The 20533-nt window shown below is 33.6% G+C and overlaps 1 protein-coding gene across 6 annotated transcripts in view; it reads left to right on the top strand.

Moving 5' to 3' along the window:
• Positions 1-20533, top strand: part of LOC106072420 (sorting nexin-14-like) — a 38387-nt gene that overhangs the window by 682 nt on the left and 17172 nt on the right. For 5 of the 6 annotated variants that reach the window (XM_056021875.1, XM_056021873.1, XM_056021872.1 and 2 more), the window contains exons 2-18: positions 1092-1160; positions 2567-2618; positions 2764-2846; positions 3604-3682; positions 5334-5377; positions 5503-5590; positions 5685-5769; positions 6024-6180; positions 6553-6609; positions 7655-7730; positions 8896-8940; positions 9710-9790; positions 17884-18004; positions 18919-19074; positions 19328-19385; positions 20205-20271; positions 20387-20445. In XM_056021875.1, coding sequence (XP_055877850.1) covers positions 1092-1160; positions 2567-2618; positions 2764-2846; positions 3604-3682; positions 5334-5377; positions 5503-5590; positions 5685-5769; positions 6024-6180; positions 6553-6609; positions 7655-7730; positions 8896-8940; positions 9710-9790; positions 17884-18004; positions 18919-19074; positions 19328-19385; positions 20205-20271; positions 20387-20445 — 1377 coding nt within the window. The remainder of the gene's footprint in view (positions 1-1091; positions 1161-2566; positions 2619-2763; positions 2847-3603; positions 3683-5333; positions 5378-5502; positions 5591-5684; positions 5770-6023; positions 6181-6552; positions 6610-7654; positions 7731-8895; positions 8941-9709; positions 9791-17883; positions 18005-18918; positions 19075-19327; positions 19386-20204; positions 20272-20386; positions 20446-20533) is intronic. The other variant, XM_056021874.1, reaches the window with a different exon arrangement.

The raw sequence follows: 20533 nt of genomic DNA, 5'->3' as shown, positions 1-20533 counted from the left end.
ATGAATCATAGGTCTCATATTCTTAGATAGGGTCGTTAGAATGTATCGTTTTGTTTATCAATAATGAATAAGATCATCTTCATCTATATAATCTAACTACCGGTACCAACAAGATCATCATTATCAAACCATATGATAATGATAATAATGCTTGTCTTCGAGTCGAAGATTAATGAGGAATGCAGTATTTCTTGTGGCTACGCAGCCCCAGCTGTGACCTACTACTAGCCTACATATTTTGCCACGTCATTCAAGACCTTTGTCCGCTGGTGGTTAACTAAGATTTTTTTTCGCCATCTGTTTCTGTCCTCGACAGCAGAGGTTATAAATATAAAGCCTGAGGGTTACACAATTGAGACCATATCATATGATAGCTCTAATAGTAATACTCTAATAATCTAATATTGATCTAGTTCTAGTCAAGTCAGTATATATATATATTATAATCTAGATCTAAATATTTATAATCAATAATTTCTAAAATTTTGTTTAAAAATAGTTTTTAGATAGAGTTTTAAAAAAGTCTTAATAAAAATTAAAGTTTAATTTAATCTAGATCTATGACTGAATCTATGTCATACTTATGACAATTATGTAGATTTAGATCATCTAGTATGAGTCTCGTGACCTCATCTATACTTCTGTTACTCTAGATCTGCATACTTTACATTGTTACTGATAGTAGTGATAGTAGCTAGACTAGATCTTGATCTATTATTTACAGATGCTGAGGTATTCCTCCTAAAGAGATCTAGTAGAATAGAAGCTAGGACTAAATAGATTTCTAGAGAGTCAGAGTATAGACCAAGAGCATAGAGTAGAGATTAAGGATAGTCCTAGAATCACTAAGAGACTCTAGACTTAGGCTATACATAGTAATGTACTAGAGACCTAGTTGACCTAGATAATATTTTAATAGATGAGATAGATCTAGTAATCGAGCAGAGCTAGATTTAAAAGAGGATTTTATAGACCTAGATTAATACTAAGACTGTAATTGCTTTTATGTTTAAGATCTTATGCCTGCTTTAGTTTATTGGTCATTTTAAATGCCAAAAAAAAACACTTTTAAATTTTAAATTCATTTTCAGCCTCTTTCACATTTTTCTGATATTATGGGTGTTTATAATCGGAGTTATTTTTGCTTATAGCTTACTTAGGTAAGTGCAAAGCTGTTAATTTTTTTAAATAGATCTCTTATCTTTTTACAAAGCTTATATAAACTCACTGTGTCTGTCTGGTAAAAAGTTTGTACACGTTATTTCTCCCACTCCCAATCTCAGATTAAGCTGAAATTTTGCAAAATTATTTCTTTTACCTGACAACAATAGAATCAATAAAATAAATCAACCAATTAGTTAATTAACTATTGGTAATTAATTATTTTGTTAAGTATTTTGAGCAAGGGAAATAAATCATACTTGAAAGATGTGGTATACGTTGAATTAGTCCCCTTGAGGACACTTGAGCCCTAAGTGAACAAAAAATGATCATGTCAACATTCACCAAGATACCCCCTTCTTCCCTCCCCCTTTCACTACTGGTCCAGAAAAGTGATAGGATCATAGTGTGTTGAGAAAGCTAAACAAAACAGTTGGTAAAAATATTTCTAATCGCACAGATTTATTATGTCTAGGTCAGTTGTCTGTACAATTACATGACTGATCCAAACTAATTGACACAATAACATTTAATGTAAACTTTGTTTTTTTAAAAAGTATTTTTTAATGCCTTTCTTGTAACAGGATGGCTTACATTTTTTGGGGGGTGATAAGAAGATTTTTAATTTAATGGATCTTTAGGCGCCTCTGAGTCCACCCAGCTGTAATGCGTACCTGACCTTAGCTGGGGAAAAGTAAAGGTGGATGGTCGTTGTGCTGGCCACATGACACCCTCGTTAATCATAGGCCACAGAAACAGATGATCTTTACATCATCTGCCCTATAGATGATGTCTGAAAGGGGAACTTTACTTTTTTTTTTTTTATTTCTTGAGGCTAATTTATTGTTGAGAAGCATGGCTCCTGTTTTAATAATGCATCATTGTGTAATGGCTCTGAAATACACTGAATCACCTCATAACCTTATAAACAATAACGTACCTGATATTTGACACACACAATAACATAGTAACAGATGGGTCATGATCAACAGACTACAATAAGAATAAAAACAGGATTATAAATACTGATTACATACACAAGTAACATAAAGGTTCAGTTCATGATGACTGCAGGCTCTTTCTGAACTATCTTTTTTTTTTCTTGTTTTTTTTATTTATTAGGTATACCTATGTTTCTATTTCATATCAAAAAGTAACTCTCACCCCAACCTCAGATATTTCACTAATTGCTGGTACTTGAGTTTTCTGGGTAGAAAGTAATGAAGCACTTTCAGTGTCTCACTTAAAATTCATTTGTATTCCATGTCTTTATACTTATTGTATTTCATAAAGAATTTAAAAAAACATTTGTTATGTGGTGGTCTCAGAACTTTAATTATACTGAACTGAAGTTAATATCTTAATGAGCTATAGAGAAAATGACGATCTTTTACTTTTCTTGCAGCCCAATCTCAGTATTACCAAATTTACTTCCAATCTACTCAAAAAAATCGAAGGTATGTATAATTATTTTGGATTTTAAGAAAAAAATTCAAAACAGAACCCTAAAAATTTGATGAGTTTTAAAATTAACAAAAGACTAAAAATAGAGGTAGCATGAATTTTACAATACTGAATTGTTTCGAATCACTCTTTATTTAGCACAAAAATCTTGGCGATGATGAGTTGACACTAATGAAAACAGTTTGCACAGTGTGTGGTTTACGCAGATGTCCACGGCACAGGTAAACGGTTTATACATTTATGGATATGGCTTCCTAATGAGGATCTAAATTTGTTTTTCTTTATAAACTCCTCTCTTATATTCATCCCTTGTTTTTTTTTTTCCTGTTCACAACTTTTATGTCACATGTTACACGTTTAACATCTTGTATTATGACTAGTGTCATAGGAAATCTTTTAAAATTTCAACTATGGTGTTTTATTTAATATATCATGTACTTATTGTAACTCTTTTAAAAAACATGGAAAATATTTTCATAAATTACACAGAGCTATATGGTAGCAATTTTTTTTTTCAGATTTATTTTAGGAACATAAAATTTTTTTTATATAAAGCTATACCAATAGACTAAGACTGCTTGATTGATCCTTACGGAAATTTGTTGTGATTACAAGGACTCTTTTCTCATATAAATAAAACACAACAGAAACATACAAATGAGTTACGAACGAGTTTTTGCACCGCTCTGTTCTTGTTTTGATTGACAGCAGTCGCCCATTTCGCGACAACCTGACGTAGTTCTGATGAAGGGGGTGGCCGTTGTCTTCCAAGATTTTTTTAAATTTTTCTTAGACACTTTTGTTCAAAAAGTTCCTTTAAATGTGGTATTGTTGTGAGTCTAACTTCTTATGATATTTTTTTTATAATAATGTTCTAGATAAGATGGGTCTGCCTAATATTAAACAACTTATTGTCTGGTAGTTAAGTAGTTACACCTTACTTGCTACTATTATTAATGTATTGTTTCGTTGTTTTAGGCCTGAGTTGAACATTTTAGCCTTTCAGCCTTGGACAAACTTAGATATACACAAGAGTGTGGATGACGCACTACATGAGGTAACTTAACTGCTTCCTAGCTTGTCACACTTTTCGTTTCACAAGTGCACTCACAATGATTGGCAATGTCTTTGGCTCTGAGGATTAACCCTTACCAATCATTTTTATTTTTTGAGGAGTTTGCAGCCAGGTCTGAATTAAATTCTAGCTGATTCATAGTATTTTACAAGAAATAAAAAAAATAAAATAAAACAGACATCCGCCTTTGATGCTGTGAAAAACGATCTTGGTCAAGCTATTTTATTTATTTTTTAGAATAATTTCATGATTATCATTTACTTTCTGCTTTATAAAATAGTAATTTAAAATTTAGGAATCAGGAAGTGGAACAAAAAAATTGATATTTAACTTAAATTCGAGCCAAATTATTATGGCCCACTGGGTGGGACATTCGACCAGAACACGAAAAAAAAATGTCCCACCCAGTGGGACATTCGACCGGAAAGGGTTAAGGATGATTTCAGTGTTTCACATGATTATGCTAATCCAGTTGTGACCTGCATATTTTTCCACACCTGAAGCAGACAAAGCCATTGGGGTCTAGTTAAGTTTTCTTTTAGTTTTTTGCACCTACCTTCTACCAAAAGTTTATCTTTGGGTCTCAAATGTGTGGTTCAAGCTTTTATGAGAGCTTTCTAACTGTTACTTTTTGAGGCCATCTACTTTCCTCTATGCCAGTGAGGGCAAAATGGTGCCTGAGTTAATCTTAATAGCACCTACAGGGGCACCTATGTTATGCCCTCCTCCTCCTCCTCCTAAGCTCACCTGAGAAGATCACATTTGGCATGCATTTGTCCCCATGTGGGATAAGTGTCTGACCTAGTGCAGCTAGGTAATTAGTGCTTCTATACTGTCCACACCTGTCTTCAGTAGAGCATGGCTATTTGTAATGTAGTCTTGCCAACATATGCCCACTATGGAACAAAGGCACCTTTGAGGAAATATTCGAGGAGTCTTAAATGTTTTCAATAGTAAAACGTCTCAGAGCCATATAAAAGTGTGGTGAGAACCACTACCTTATAAACATTGATTTTTTGCTGCTAGGTGAAGAGACCTACCCCACCATACTCTATGAAGGTGGCCAAAAGCACTGTTGGCCTTAGCAAGACAGTTGTCAATTTCTCTTGACACACAACAGACTATTTCCTTTCGGTAGTTTAGAACAGCTGTTTGTTTTATATAATTTTACATTCCAATTTATTGATAATAGTCTGTCACTGCTTTAGAACACTTTTTAGATCTAAATCATTTTACAATCAAATTCATTGATAATATCTGCTAATGTTTTAGAGAGCCTGATAATCTGCTAACATTACATTTATTTATAGTTTTAATTCCTAGTAGTGTGCTGATCGTAAAAATTGATGACTATTGGTATACTGGCATTTCAAAGCTGTAGATGAAATGAGGTGAAAGTGCAGCTGCGCCTGGTCATTACAGATGCCCAACCTGTGACCGCTGCTGTGTATCAAGGATTGGCCTCTTTAGTCACATGAGAAGGCCTGAAATGCCACAGCAGCAGCAGCAGCAAATGAGATGCAGATGAAAGTGCTGTTATATGAGTTTTAAGGACTCAGATTGTTACAGATTTTAAGTTACTGATTATCATTGACAAGCCATATGACAGAGTTTAATTTGTCTTTTCTTTCAGTTTTTCAACATTGTACTCAAAGAGTTTGTTTACACCTGGTACAGGTATTTACTATTTGCACATTTTTTGTGAGCTTTTATATAGACCTTCATATTCTTATATTTATCAGGGTATGTTTCATAATCTCTTGACCATTATTTGATAGCAGTAAATGTTTTTTTTGTTTCAGAGAACTATCTGAAGATGAGGAATTTGTGGATGAACTGAGAACAAATTTTAGATTTCTAGCATCTGTCATGTTTAGGAGGATGAAAAAGGTTTTTATAGAAATATTTATAAGTAGAATAACAAACACTCTTTAGAAAAATGAATACGGAAGTTGGAACAATGTTTTTTGTCTTCCATTTATAGTTGGATGTCCCAGAGCTTGTCACAAAAAGGTTGCTTCGTGCTAGTGTGCAGCATATAGACTTGTGTGTCCAGGCTTACAAGGAAGGTAAGTACTGTTACTTAACAAAAGAGCCTGTGTCCACCTTTGTACTAAAATATGTACATACAAATCTGTATGAACTATATTTTGTATAGAATCTGCCTCACAGTTTTGTTTTTTTTTAACTTTATTTATAATTTATCATTGTCTTCGTATCTAAATCTCAATTAGTAAAGAGTTAAATCCCATATTTTCTAATGTTGTAAACACATTATTCATACACTTGTCTGACTTGTGATTTTTTTTGTTTGTCTCATTAGCTGACTATAAAGGGGACATCCAGCAAATTGTTTTGGACTTTATGGGCTCCAATGTTCACTGTGCAATGTGGAGTCGAAAAGCTGAGCTGGAATACTTGAGGAGGCTTGTGGAATCTTTGTTTCCTTACATCCTTCGGCCTCAGGCTCTTAACTCTAGGTATAGATTGTTTTGTACTTGAGACTTTATGAGATTTCCATCTTTAAACAATGAATACTCCCTTTGAGTTTACGGCCTTTAAGTTTTGTGCTATTAACCCTTTCTGAACTGTTATGATTTTTTGTGTGTTTGCTGATGTCTCCTATTTAAATGAGCAGTTATTAATGCTTGTATATTCAACATTTTTATAAATATTAAATTTAAGAGTGGTAGACAAATATATTATTATTATTAAAATAATTATTCTTAGTTTTAATAAAAAGTGTTCTTTTGAGTACAAATATGAACTTGTAATTTGTATAGGTCATGCTTAATTAATACTAAGATTAATGTAAATCATATGCATTTAAAAGCTTGATTTCTGTATACTAGCGCTTGCTTTACTGAAGCAGATGATTATGACATGGACAATTTTGTCCCTGTGTTGAAGTAAGAAAAATTACCCAGACAAATTTTGTTGTTGCATTTTGTTTTGTTTCTTTTCATCACTAAATTTCTAAGCATTTTTTTTGTTTTCATAATGGAACATTTAATTTTGTTTCTAAGCTTTTGTGTTCACAGTTTTTAAAAAATGTTTTTATGTTTGTATTTCCTGCTTACCCTTTCTCACCTTTTTTACAAATTTATTTTATAGACAATTTATTTCTTTATCTACAGTAGGCGCACATTTTTTTAAAAAGTAATTAATTCTTGTGTTAGAAATATAAATGTAATAGTTGGGGAAAAAATTTAGTTTGTATGTTTTTATTTTTTCAACATCTATTATTTTTCTTCAATTTCTCTTAGAAGGATTTATTTACATTGATTTCGTTTCAATTTTATCAAATTTCTATTTGGATTTCCCTTACACATGAATAATTATTTATTTGTTTAAATACTTTGTGCACAACTACCAATTGCAAAAGTACACATTGTGTCAAGATGGTTTTAAATTTATGTCACATTTCTAAAGATTTTCTCTTTTTATGATTCTTTTGTTTTCTTTACTATGCAGCAGAAAATACTTGTATACATTTCAATATGGAATTGAATAAAATAGAATTTTATTTTCAATAGCGTCATCTCTAAAGAAAAATAATAATCATGTTGTTGTTTTTTTATATTAATTTAAAATCAAATTAGCTTTATATCATGCTAAAGTTATAGCAGCACATATTTGTGGTCAAAGTCATTAGAACATAATAAATTATAGTATAGGCCTATGTGAGATTTAGTGTGAGACAGTAACATTTTCATAGGTTTTAGATTATTTATTTTGTATAGAATAATAAGATAAAAGTATTCTGTTATCTAGTTCCTTTGGTTTATATGTTCCCATTTTTGCTTTTACTAACTAAATAAGTTTTCAAATTATTAGTTTTAATAAATAAATAACAAAAATCTATATCAAATTATTTCATTCACTAAACCTGTCATTTCTCTCTTTATTTTGTTGATGTAAATTTATTTTTAACTCAGTTGTCCTTCTTGACAGGAGTACTTGTGCTTTGGTGAGAGAGCTGTTGGCAGGAGCTGTCTTATTGCCAACTCTAGATGCCATAGCTAATCCTGTGAGTAGCTCTACGCACATTACCAGTCTTCTTTTGCTAGTCAGATTATAACTTTTATCCTAAGAAAAATGTTGACAAATATAGGCAAACTCGTGTATAGTTTAGCATCCTGGTCCATGAAACAGTCTACAAGTCAGATATCTAATATATAAAGCAGAATGTAAGGCGTATGTATGTATGTCCTGCATAGAAATCAAAACTGTTTGACCAATCTTGATAAAACTTGGCATAAATGTTCCTTACATCATAGCCGAGACCGTAGTGTATATTCAATGCTACCCCCCCCCCCCCCAAAAAAAAAAAAAACTACCTAAATTTATCTCTATTAAAGAGCAAAACTCTTACTAATTGGGTAAACCCACAGGCCACAGGTCATATTCAGCTAGTTCTTTAATATATTTTTTAACTTCACTCAATTCTCTTAGTTCTCTTATTTTTTTTGGAGAAAAAGTTCTCAGTTTTTATCCCTTTTTTCCCCATTATATCATATTCTCAATGGTCTTGTAGTGTCTCTTATATTTATTGTATGCCAGCAACTTGGTTGGTATCTGTGATGATTGACTGTATTGTAACTTACAAGCGCCCCATGACCTGCATTCTGCTTTCTCTGACTCAATTCCTCCTTTATGAAATTAATAGCATGGTGTTGCATCAGGTAAAATAAAGTACAGATTCTTAATGATCTTAGCCAACATAGAAAATTAGACAAAAATGTAGAGCTAGCAAGCTATAAATTTATGGAAGCAGTTTTTTTTTTTATGATCAATATATGCTGTTGGCTTAAAAAGTCTTTTTGATCTTTATGGGTTGAGTTTTACATAAAATTCAACAAATGAGGATAGCCGAGAATCTCAGATGTAGCTATAAGAAAATCAGTTTGTGGTTCAAGTTACAGTTTTGATATAAGCTGTGGTCCAAACTTCATTCTAGATATAAGCTGTGGTCCAAACTTCATTCTAGATATAAGCTGTGGTCCAAACTTCATTCTAGATATAAGCTGTGATCCAAACTTCATCATATATATAAGCTGTGGTCCAAACTTCATTCTAGATATAAGATGTGGTCCAAACTCCATTGTAGATATAACTTTGGTTATGACTTGGAAACAATAGTTTTGTATTTATTCAGTAGACCACATGTTGAACTGTTTTTTTTTTCTTTTCAGGATTTAATCAACAATTTACTTCTAGTCTTTTTTGATAAAACGCCTGTGAGTATAACATGGACCTGATTGATCATTGGTCAACAGCATGAAACTGTTAGATTTTGATATAGATTTTGAAATGTTAGTTTAGAAAAGCTGATAGTTTTAGAATTATCTTCTTCTTATTCTTCTTGAAACTGTCAGGTAGAGTTGAGCCTTCGGCTCTTGGAACTCTAGGCCAGCAAAAGTGAACAAGAGCTCCCTCTCACCGGCCTGAATAAGAACAGTGTACACTGTTCTGTCTGACGGGTGGGTCAGACTTGCAGCAAGAGACTGCGTACACTAAGACCCCCGCCATTTTCCTTTTCTATACCAGGCTAACTGTGCGGGACACGCCATTTATGTAACGGCCCCTTGAGGAACAGCGCCTGGATTGTGACATGGTTGTGGGAGCTTTTTTACAATTCTGCAGAGTGCAATGAGGATGCTCTCGCACCCCCTTAGGCACCCCCACAGGAGTCTTGTTTTGCTACCCTTTAGCCTAATCATTTCCTCCTACGATCGTTTCCACCCGGGCGCCACTATGAGGCAGGAAAGCATGCCCGGATTTTAGAATTATAAGAATGAACCCTTTTAAAGATACATCAAATGTCGTTCGATAAATAGCAGGAAAACTTTGTAAAGAAATGTTTATTTTTCTTGAAAATTATTTTTTTCGTGAATAAGAAATGTTGATTCTTCTTGAAAATGTTTTCATCTGAATTTATACATTTCAAAAATAGTTTTTAAAATAACATTTTTGACCAATGTTGTGTTTTTTTTTTTATTTTCGTAGCCACCTCAAGCTACTGAACCACCTTCTCCAATGGTGCCATTTCTAGGTCAGTTCAGTCAGGCCAGGGCTCGCAACCAGTCAGTAAGTATTAATCGCATAGGACCTAAAAATAGCGCTAAATTTTATACTTAATCTGTAAGCTATAAAATGTCCCACAAAAAAAATACAACTTGATCTAGAAACTTGGAAAGGGAATTACAGAAATAAATATATACAGGCTATTACTTTTTAATAGTGTCATATTTCTTTTTTTTTTAATTGAAAAAACAAGATTTATTTTACCATGAACACAGAAATTGTGATAATGGCAAAAGAAATAACCATTGACCAATGAGAAAAGAGGACAGCCAGTAGAGCGGCAGAGTCATTTAATTGTCCTTGTCGTATCTTTAGTTATACTGCGTAATTCGACTTCGTTAACAAGTGTTTCCTCTTTCTCACGCCATTGTATGTTTGCTCAAGTTTCTTCAAGTTCTCAAGCTGTTGTAGGCCTGCCCGGTGCTTATTTGAAGATAGAAAAGGGGTTGGTGGCGGTGAGATATACAAAAACAAGTTTAAAGTATGAATAATTAGCATATATTATCTAGATTATTTTCTCGTCATTTACACTGTTGGTAGAATTTCTTTGCAAAAGTACGTCTGCCATCGCCATGCCAACACCATCCTCTTTTGACTCACTGCAGAGGAGGTTGGTGCATTTGTTAGGAGAGCTAGAACAGGACTGTTGGGTGAAATGGGTGGAGGAGATGTAACTAAAGTCAATTCATTGGATTAACTGACTGCTGATTAAGTAACAGATTAACTCTTTCCCTCCGTAATTATTTTCCCACGTTTTGACGGAATTCTTCATTTTGCTCCTTACTATTTCACTCCCCTGTTATGATTAAGCTTCAATAGCTTTTTCGTTTGCTACCAGAACATGTTTTATTTGGTCTAGACTTCAAGGGGAATGCATGCTCTTTTTATAGAACACAAAATAACGTTTATAACTGTGACAACATTTTGATGGTATGATGTGTTGTCATGCCGGGGATTTTACTTGAATTCAATAGTTAACAAAACTGACGATCTAGACTCACAAATTAATGATTCTTTGATAAAACAAAACTCTGGAACTTTATTTAAAATACAACGTAAGTACAGTTTATGTACAAATTACAAATCAATGAGCTTATTACAAAGGCTTTTCAAACAGAGCTCTTAGAAACGTGACTGACTACAAGGACACTATTTTATCGACTCCTTACCTTCTTACTACCGCCAATTCTCTGGCGCTAACTCTTTTCAAAAATGTCTTTGTTTAAATTCAAATCAACCAATAGATTTCAAACATACTAATTACGTCCCTTGGGTAAATCCTGACTTGAATGACAAGTGTCTAAATTTGAGGATTAAATCCCGAGACTCATGTCGAGGGCTTATATTACTTTCAAAAGTGAAATGTACAAACAATTCTATAATGTAATCTGTGACATATTACCCCCCCCTCCATTTAGCATTTGTATGGTAATAAAAATGCTCGTATGTATTAAAATTATTTAAATATACACAAAATACCATATGAAATTATAGAAAAATGGTTGAGGTAACATATGAAAAAATAAAGTCAACTTGGATATAAAAAATATGTAAATGCAGTGAATAAAACTATTGATGACTTTGAACACCTGTCTCACTATACAAGTGGTTATGAAAATGAGACAATGCTTGTCATGAACAATATCGAAAGTTGTACAAAGCATAAATCTTGAATAAATTAAATCTTGAATTGAATAGGTTATGAAGCTTCATGATGATATTAAAATATGACATAACTCATTTGGTTAGTGCTAATGTGAAAATGTGTACATGGAAAAATATATTGCATATGAAAAATTGACATAGAAAAAATAATTGTGATAGTACATGACAATCTTCTGAGAAAATAATACTCAATGTGATATAAATCTCAACATGTGTGAAGCAATAAAAAATTCCAATTATCTGTCATGTATCTGTACTAGGATATATGCAATAATATTGTACCTGAAATAAAATACCTGAAATAAAATGCACATGATTTAAAAATTAAAATGTCTGATGCATGTCATATGCAAAGATGCTGAAACATAATAAACAAAGTATCTTGAATGAGTGACTTTCCTCAGTGGGTTGCTTGGTGCTGAAATAAATATAACATCTGATATAGAACTCCTGTGGAAAAAGTGAGTAAACAAATTAATTTATTAATTAAATATAACTGGATAATGTTCTTCCTTGACGAGTATGAATGATAATGGATCAAGTGACACTAAATATGGTATAGTACATATATAAAATGTAAGTGTGATGTTCAGAACCCTTCTGAATTGCCGACATGAATGTGCATGTGTGTTTTCTAAACTTGAAGAAAAGGTCTTTCAGTTTATGAAGCTGTTGTCTCCATGTCATAATGATCTCACAGATAATGTCTGATTGAACCGCGTTTGAGTTTGGTGAAAATAAGAACTGTCCGAAACCAAAACTCAATTTTCTGGTTGATGAACTTTGATGCTGTAGGACAATGGTAGCAGAATGCTTTGCGTTATAATGTTCAATAGAGCAATGACTGAACATGTCTGAGTTCAATCGGTCGATACAGCAATGTTGAAGAAGTTCATTTGTTCCTTTCTGAAGAAAAGTTGCCCCTTGAGTGGACGGAGGATGAAACTTGGTGTTGTCAATGTTATTGCTTTCTGAGTTTCTTTCAAATTGCAGTACTGGAAATGTGTCAGAAACACTGGTAAAGAAATCTGCATGGTCTGGAAACACTTTAGTGTCCTTCACTTTCTGTAGTGCTATGTCATTCAGAGTGATGACCTTGGGAATGTCAATGTTATTTGATGGTAATGAAACATCTATCTCAGGAATGGGTGTTGATGATGTTTCTTCTTCCTCAGGAATAGTTGCTAATCTTGTAAAATGTTCAACTTCTGCTTTGATGTCTTCATTATCTGTTTCATGGTAATGTTCAAACATATGAACATGAAATACTCTGGTAACCTTGTTGACATTCATTTCATAAAGCAGGTTGGAAATCTTTCTGGTGATGGTAAATGGACCTTGCCATTTGTAGAATAGCTTGTTACTCCAATCTGGTAACAGTAAATTGACTTGATCTCCTTGAGCAAAATATCTTGATTTCATGTGTTCATGTAATATTCTTTGACTTTCAATGTTCTTGGATGTAATGGCTTCGTTAGTTGACTCGCATTCTTTCAAATGAGGAATACTTGTATGAGTGATAGAGTCAAGTTGCATAGTTTTTCTTTTGTTTGGTATAGCCAAAGTTGATTGAATATAAGTATCTGCTTCTGGTTCATGAGACTTGTCTTGATTGACTTCAGTTTGGCCAGTTAGAGTTCTTGTATCATTGTTAGAGACTCTGGGCATGTCGTCTTGTTCTTCAAAGTTCAACAATGGACATTCGGGAATTGGAGGTGGACTTATGACCGGTAGGGATGGGCTTGATGTAACTGGGGGTGTCCATGTTGAATGTTCTTGATTGTTGCTGGCTACTGGACTAGTAACTGGTTCTGTTGCATTCTGCATAATTTGAGTAACTGAGGTAGCCATGTGATTATTTTGGCTAACTTGTTCAGGTGCCAAATGTTCTTGTCTGGACATGGATCTTGTCATTACTGCCAAACATTTTTGACCTTGCTGTATGGCATTTGTACATTCAGTAAGTTCTTGAGGAGTGCATTCTTTAACTCCTTCTATGTTTCCAATGATTAGGTCCACTGGTAGATTGGGTGTTACTAATGCTTTTGTTTGACCACTGAAGAATGGTGTAGTAACATAAATGATGGCCTCAGGTAACTTGCTGACAGTTCCGTTGAATGCAGTGACTTGGACGTGGTTGCCTGTGAAACGGTTTGCGTGTACGAAGCGTTCATGTACTAATGTGGACGTGCTTCCGGTGTCACGAAGAACTTCCACCTTCTTGTCTCCTACAAAGCCTGGATAAAATTTGAGACCATTGGGTTTTGCAATGACTGTCATAGTTGAATGCTCATTGTAATAGCTTCTGTTATATGAGCTTCTGTTTGGCATATATTGTGGTCTGGAGTCCTGTGAATGACTTCTGTAGAGAGGTTTGTTGTTATCTGGTTTATTGTTTCCAGGTGCTTTGTTGAGATTGTATTGCTCTCTATTGCTGTATCTTTGAGTTGGTGATGTGGGTCTATCAAAATTTTGATTTTTGGAGACTGCCTGTTTTTTCCAACATTCCTGAGTTTGGTGACCCTTTTTATGGCAATATGAACATTCTGTGGTTCTGCTGCGGCATTGAGACGTGAAATGCCCTAGTTTATGACATTTGTTGCATTTGATTTTGTCATCTGACTTATATCTTGCATTTTTGTCTTGAGCAAAGCAGACAAAATTTTCTTCAACAGATGGTTTGACTGACTTGTTTGGATAGGCTGCTCTATATTGTCTGATGATCTTGGTTAATGTCTGTATATCAGTAGGATTTCTCTCTATAATGTAGGATTGAATATCTTCTGAGTGAGCATGGGTAATGTTGTCGATAATAATATGTTGACGAAGAGCTTGGTAACTTTCTTCTATTTTTGCCATGGATACCCATCTATCAAACCACATTGACATATTAGCTACAAAAATTTGAGGATCATCATTTTGCTGTGGCCTTTCATTATAGAATTTCTTTCTATAGTTGGCTGAGGTTGCTCCGTATTGGCGCAGTAGAGCTTCCTTGATATCAGAGTAAGTGCTGCGTTCATTGATGGACAGTTGTGAGCAAATGTTGACAGCTTTGCCAGTCAAGAGGGTAAGAAGTGAGCTCGACCAATGTGCTTCAGGTAGACCGGATGTTGTAGCTATTTCTTCAAATCTTATGAGATACGAGTCCATATTGTCAATGTTTTCGTTGAAAGCCGATATTTTGTTCATTAATCTGTATTTGTCAAACATATTTGATTGACCTTGAATTGGAATGCTTTCTTTATTTTCTTTATTTTGTTTTTCGAATTCCATTTTTTCTTTTTCATGTTGCCTTTGTTTCTCGGCTTCTTGCCTTTGTTTCTCGGCGTCTTGCAATTTTTTTTCTTCTAATTGCATGCGTTTTTCAGAATCTTGCCTTTGTTTTTCAGCTTCTTGCCTTTGTTTTTCAGATTCTTGCCTTTGTTTTTCAGATTCTTGCCTTTGTTTTTCAGATTCTTGCCTTTGTTTTTCAGCTTCTTGCTCTTGATATTCTTTCTCTTCTTGTTTCTCTGCCCACTGGTCTGGCTTTGAAATTTGCTTTTCTTTGGCAAATTCTATTAATTCGAAGAATCGTTTTGTTCTAGCACTGGAAGCCATATTTAATTTTTTTGTTAGTTTCTTGTATTGGAGCAAAATGTTCAATATCTGGATTTTGGCTTTATCTCAGATATTATAATATAGTGACAAAGTTCTTGAAGCCTCAATTTGCTAATAAATTCTTGACAGTAGACTTGTAGTTACTGGAGTCGTATGATTGATATATAGATCTATTGAGCCGATGTACTTTTTACTGGTTTAACAGTTGGTTAAATCTGGTCTTCTGTTTACTTTGTGCTGCACATATGATTATTTACTGGTCTTCTTTATAATGCCAGTTATTTGATTTACTGGTCTTTTTTATAATGCCAGTTATTTGATTTACTGGTCTTTCATATTGCCAGTTATTTGCTTTACTGGTCTTTTATATTGCCAGTTATTTACTTTACTGGTCTTTTTTATAATGCCAGTTATTTACTTTACTGGTCTTTTTTTATAATGCCAGTTATTTGACTTACTGGTCTTTTAATAATGCCAGTTATTATGTATATTGGTCTTATTCTTTTTGCCAATTACATATAATAATAGATTTCGTGAGTTAGACGTAACTCTAACGAAAATCTTTATAAAAGAATTATCGATAACCAACTGACCTGTTAAACACAGAAATTCTGTCCTCCGTTAAATAAGAATGAAGTTCCTTTGAAGAGTTTTAGAAATTGGTCCTAGGTCTTGAATAAATTTCGTTAAAAGTTGTCCGTGAACTTTTATTTGTCGGAGGTGCCAGATGTGACAACATTTTGATGGTATGATGTGTTGTCATGCCGGGGATTTTACTTGAATTCAATAGTTAACAAAACTGACGATCTAGACTCACAAATTAATGATTCTTTGATAAAACAAAACTCTGGAACTTTATTTAAAATACAACGTAAGTACAGTTTATGTACAAATTACAAATCAATGAGCTTATTACAAAGGCTTTTCAAACAGAGCTCTTAGAAACGTGACTGACTACAAGGACACTATTTACCTTACCTCCTTACCTTCTTACTACCGCCAATTCTCTGGCGCTAACTCTTTTCAAAAATGTCTTTGTTTAAATTCAAATCAACCAATAGATTTCAAACATACTAATTACGTCCCTTGGGTAAATCCTGACTTGAATGACAAGTGTCTAAATTTGAGGATTAAATCCCGAGACTCATGTCGAGGGCTTATATTACTTTCAAAAGTGAAATGTACAAACAATTCTATAATGTAATCTGTGACAATAACATTGAACATTAATTTAACGAGGTCAACTCAACATTGGTATCGTCAATTAGGAGAGAAAGAGTTAAATGACCAGGTGGTTAAGTGACCGGACACTTATCAGTGGACACATTGTAAAGCATGAAGGAAAAGCTGCTGCTTTTTAAGAGAATCAGTTAGCTGGAATTTAGTGGTGGGGGGAAATAAATTGTCTTTTTTTTAAAATTATATATATATATATATATATATATATATATATATATATATATAGCTCTATTATCTAAAATATATATATATATAGCTATACTATCAAAAAATAATATATTCCTGCATCTTTAAAAGAAAATCTAAAGTATACTCAGACCCCTCTTAGATGTTGAATCATTGTAATTTACTTTTTTTTTTTTTTTTTGCTGTGTTTATTTTTAGTCTATGTGAATCTATTTTTATTCAATGTTCTTGCCTTAGAACAGAGAGATTGAAAAACTCCTTTATCCAACTTTCAGTCGGGGGTGTTTCAAGGTCATTTGTTGTCACCGAGAAGTGCATAGAAGCCTTATTCGTAAAGCGTTGGTTGTATGTGTGTGTGTGTGTGCGTGTAAATGAATGTTGAATGGTGTAACGTTGCAGAATGCAAATGTCGTGCAATGCTGGGTTCTTGCTTCCTGAAGTACTCTTGACACGTGACAAGACAAATATTATAAACTGACCTAAGTCCGTTTTCAGCAGACAAATATGAAGTTTATTTTACAACACAATAATAATAATACTGCACTCCTTGTTAGTGCTGCAAGTCAAGAAATAATAAACAATCCTATCCGCATAACAGCGGTATCAAAAGTATCCAATATATGTTAGTTACAAATCACGTCCGCATCTCAGCGGGTAACACTGTGCAGAAATATAGATTAACCAATACATGTCTCAAAAAGACCACTGGCAGCAACTGCCCACAAGTTACTTTCTAACTGAAATTACTACTACAGACTTTTCTAAGTCGCTACTGTCCATCCCAGACCAAAATATACTTGACCACTCGGTCCAAAGAATACCACTTGACTTCACTGACTTAACTTGACTGCTTGACTTGACTGACTCAAAGTCAACCTCATTCATTCTACTTCCTGTTTTATACATCAGGAATTCCACGTGTCTTTTAAGCTCTTAGCATGACGTGAACTATAGATCAGGCAATGTCAACTAAGACTGTGACAGTGCGCATATGTTACATATGTGAATGTTGTTCATGTTTGCATGTATATTGTTACTGTCAAAGTGGTATTCTGAGGTGGGCAATTTTAGTCTGAAATGGCTTTTGTTTAGACCAATACAATTATCTTTTAAGGAAAAGTAAGGCCAATGACTTTATTTGATTTTTACAGTGGCCAGGTTGTCATGTACTTGTTCGTTGTGTTTCTTTTTTTAAAAAAGGCTCAGTTTATAAGAATGTTTCTTGCGATGCAACATACTGGCCTAAAAAAAAATAATTAAAATCTTTTGAAACAAAACAACTTATTTCATGATATATCATACTATGATTTGACTTTTACTGTTAACTACCACCTGGCCACTTGAATCATTTTAACACTTACATTCAAGATGAAGATTTCACTAGATTTTCAACTGTATTACTTCAGTGTTTGCGTCTGGAATTAAAAGATGTGATCAACCCAGAATGCCCAGAACTATTGTATCCCTTCATGCAGTTCCTGAAGAGTGAGGCAGCGGTCAATGTTTTACAGTTTTGTTTAGCTTGCAGTAAGTCACTTTTTTGTTTTCTTCATTTTTTTTTTAATCTTGTGGTTAACAGATTTTCATAAAAGAAAAAAAATATTATTTCAAGCATATCATTTCAATTAGTTTTCTTCAAGTTCCAAATTAACTATGCACTTTCTCATATTGGTCTCTGGTTAAATATTTAGTTTTTATGTATTTGTGAGATGTGTCAAAATATTTCTTGTAGTGAACATTAATGTCTGTTTTTAACTCTTTATCTCCGTAATTATTTTCTGACAATTGTTCATTTTTCACATTTGTGCGTTCTGTCCAGTCATGATTCAAACTTCAATAACATTTTTGTTTGTAATCAGAAAGCGTTAGTTTCTGGTATAGAATTATTGGAGAATGCATGCTCTTTTTATATAACACAAATTAATGTTTATAAATCCAAAAATTACTTCAATTTAGCGGGGTCAAATCAACGATACTATCGTTAATTAGGAGGGAAAGAGTTAAAACTTTGTTTCTCAGTTTCTGCGATCGCTTCTCCTTAGACAGAACACAAATGTTTGGGTTTTGACACTTTTAGGATAATAAGTTTTCTTATTTGTTTACTACTATAACCATTCATGGAGCCGCAGTGGCTGAGTGGTAAAGTGCTTGGCTTCCAAACTGGGGGTCCTGGGTTCGAACCCTGGTGAAGACTGGAATTTTTTTATTTCAGATCTTTGGGTGCCTTTGAGCCCACCCATCTCATGGGTACCTGACATTAGTTGGGGGAAAGTAAAGGAGGTTGGTCGCTATACTGGCCACATGACACCCTCGGTAACCTCGTTCTGGCCAATTGCTACTTATCTGTTACCTGGTGTTTACCTGTTACTTGTTACCAGCTATCAACTTCTTAATTGTTACTTAATGTAACCTGTTACTAAGTTGTCGCCTTTTACTTTCAGGTGATTTCAATCGCCGTATATTAAATCCTGATGCTTCCCAGAGTGAATTTTCAGATCTGCATAGTACAGTCAAAGATTTATATAATGTCTACTGTGCACCTAATGCCTTGGACCGAATCAAATTTGATGATGATATTGTAGAAACATTACGTGAAGGTATTTGAGTTAAAAATATTTTTAATCTTTATGCCCTAAGAAACATTTAATCATATGTATGTTTAAATTTTTTCTCACAAAAGTTTTTCCCTCATAAGTTTGTGATTGTGTCTCAATAAACAGCTCTTTAAAAGATGTTCATTCATTTACCAAGGAATCTTATACGAGATTAAGATTGATAGTAAAAATTTGCTGTTTTTTTTATGACTATTAATTTATCGTTTATGTTTTCTCTTTAAAATTGACAATACAGTTGTGGAAGGTCCCCCAGATCAGGTGATTAAACTACGGACATCAGCGCCTTTGTTTAAGTGAGTCATTGCACTTGAGCTGTATTTATTGTTTCAAGTTAGCTTTTGCTTGTTTGTTTAATTAATTTGTTTTCCAAATATATATAAAATTTCAAAAGAGATTTGTATTAGAGATTTTCCATTATGGGGAAAAAGCTATAAATAGCTAGCTTTCTTGGTGTATCAGGTGTACAGAATGAAATGTTGATACATTACATTTATAAAAATGTACATGATAACTATTATGCACTATATTACATTTTTAGCACAAAATAATTCCATTATAGAAAAAGATCAGACTTTATTAATTAATTAATTATAGCTTGTTATATAGCGCTACTTTCATGCTTATAGCATGCTCAGAGCGCTATGGTCCAATCTCATTTGTGGACCTGTGTGTGTGTTTGGGGGGGGGGTATCTGGGAGAAGGTTTTCTGTGCTGCCTTTAGGCGCTCAAGTTGGGTGTCGTACCTTGAGCCCCCTTCATAGGTAGCCAAGCCAAGTTCAAGCGTACTTGACCTCTCAACCGCGATTCCCACTTTCACTTTATGACAAAACTTAGTTAAAAACAAATGGACAACTAGCTAAAGGAGATTTGTTACTTCGGTCGTGTTGTACCCATTGAGATATTGCTAATAGTACGGCTCAGTTCTTTTATTTTTAGTTGGCAACAGTGAAGTTTAATTGAGTGTCCGTGACTGTTTAGTTTATCAAGAAAATCTCCATTAGACTACCAGTGTTTGTGTATTGTTTATAAATGGATAACTTTTATGTGTGAATTTGTACAAGAAAAAAAGGGTATCAGAAATCTAATTAATATAAATGCTTCTCTTTGTCCAGAGCCTATGAACATGCCTACAATCTTCTAGAAAACAATTTCCTCCCAATGTTCCATCAAAGTGACGATGTAAGCTTCTAACATTGAATCATTTTTTACAATTTCAAACTGATTGCAACTCTTGTCTGCATTTTGTGTTTTAATTGTATGGAACAAGTTTCAAAACTTATTTTTTTCTTTTCAGTATTACAGTATGATATGTGGGGACAGACCGAATGCACTGTTGACTAAACAAATGTCAAGGTTGGTGTGATAGTCTTTCCTGGAAATACCTTTCTCTAATTTGTTATAAGACCTATAGTTTGAGAGTTATTTCCCATGGTTTACAGTT

The sequence above is a fragment of the Biomphalaria glabrata genome, chromosome 2 (genome assembly GCF_947242115.1).
Source record: "Biomphalaria glabrata chromosome 2, xgBioGlab47.1, whole genome shotgun sequence".
NCBI lineage: Eukaryota > Metazoa > Mollusca > Gastropoda > Planorbidae > Biomphalaria > Biomphalaria glabrata.
The sequence above is the reverse complement of the archived record's forward strand: the minus strand, read 5'-3'. Positions and strand labels throughout refer to the sequence as shown.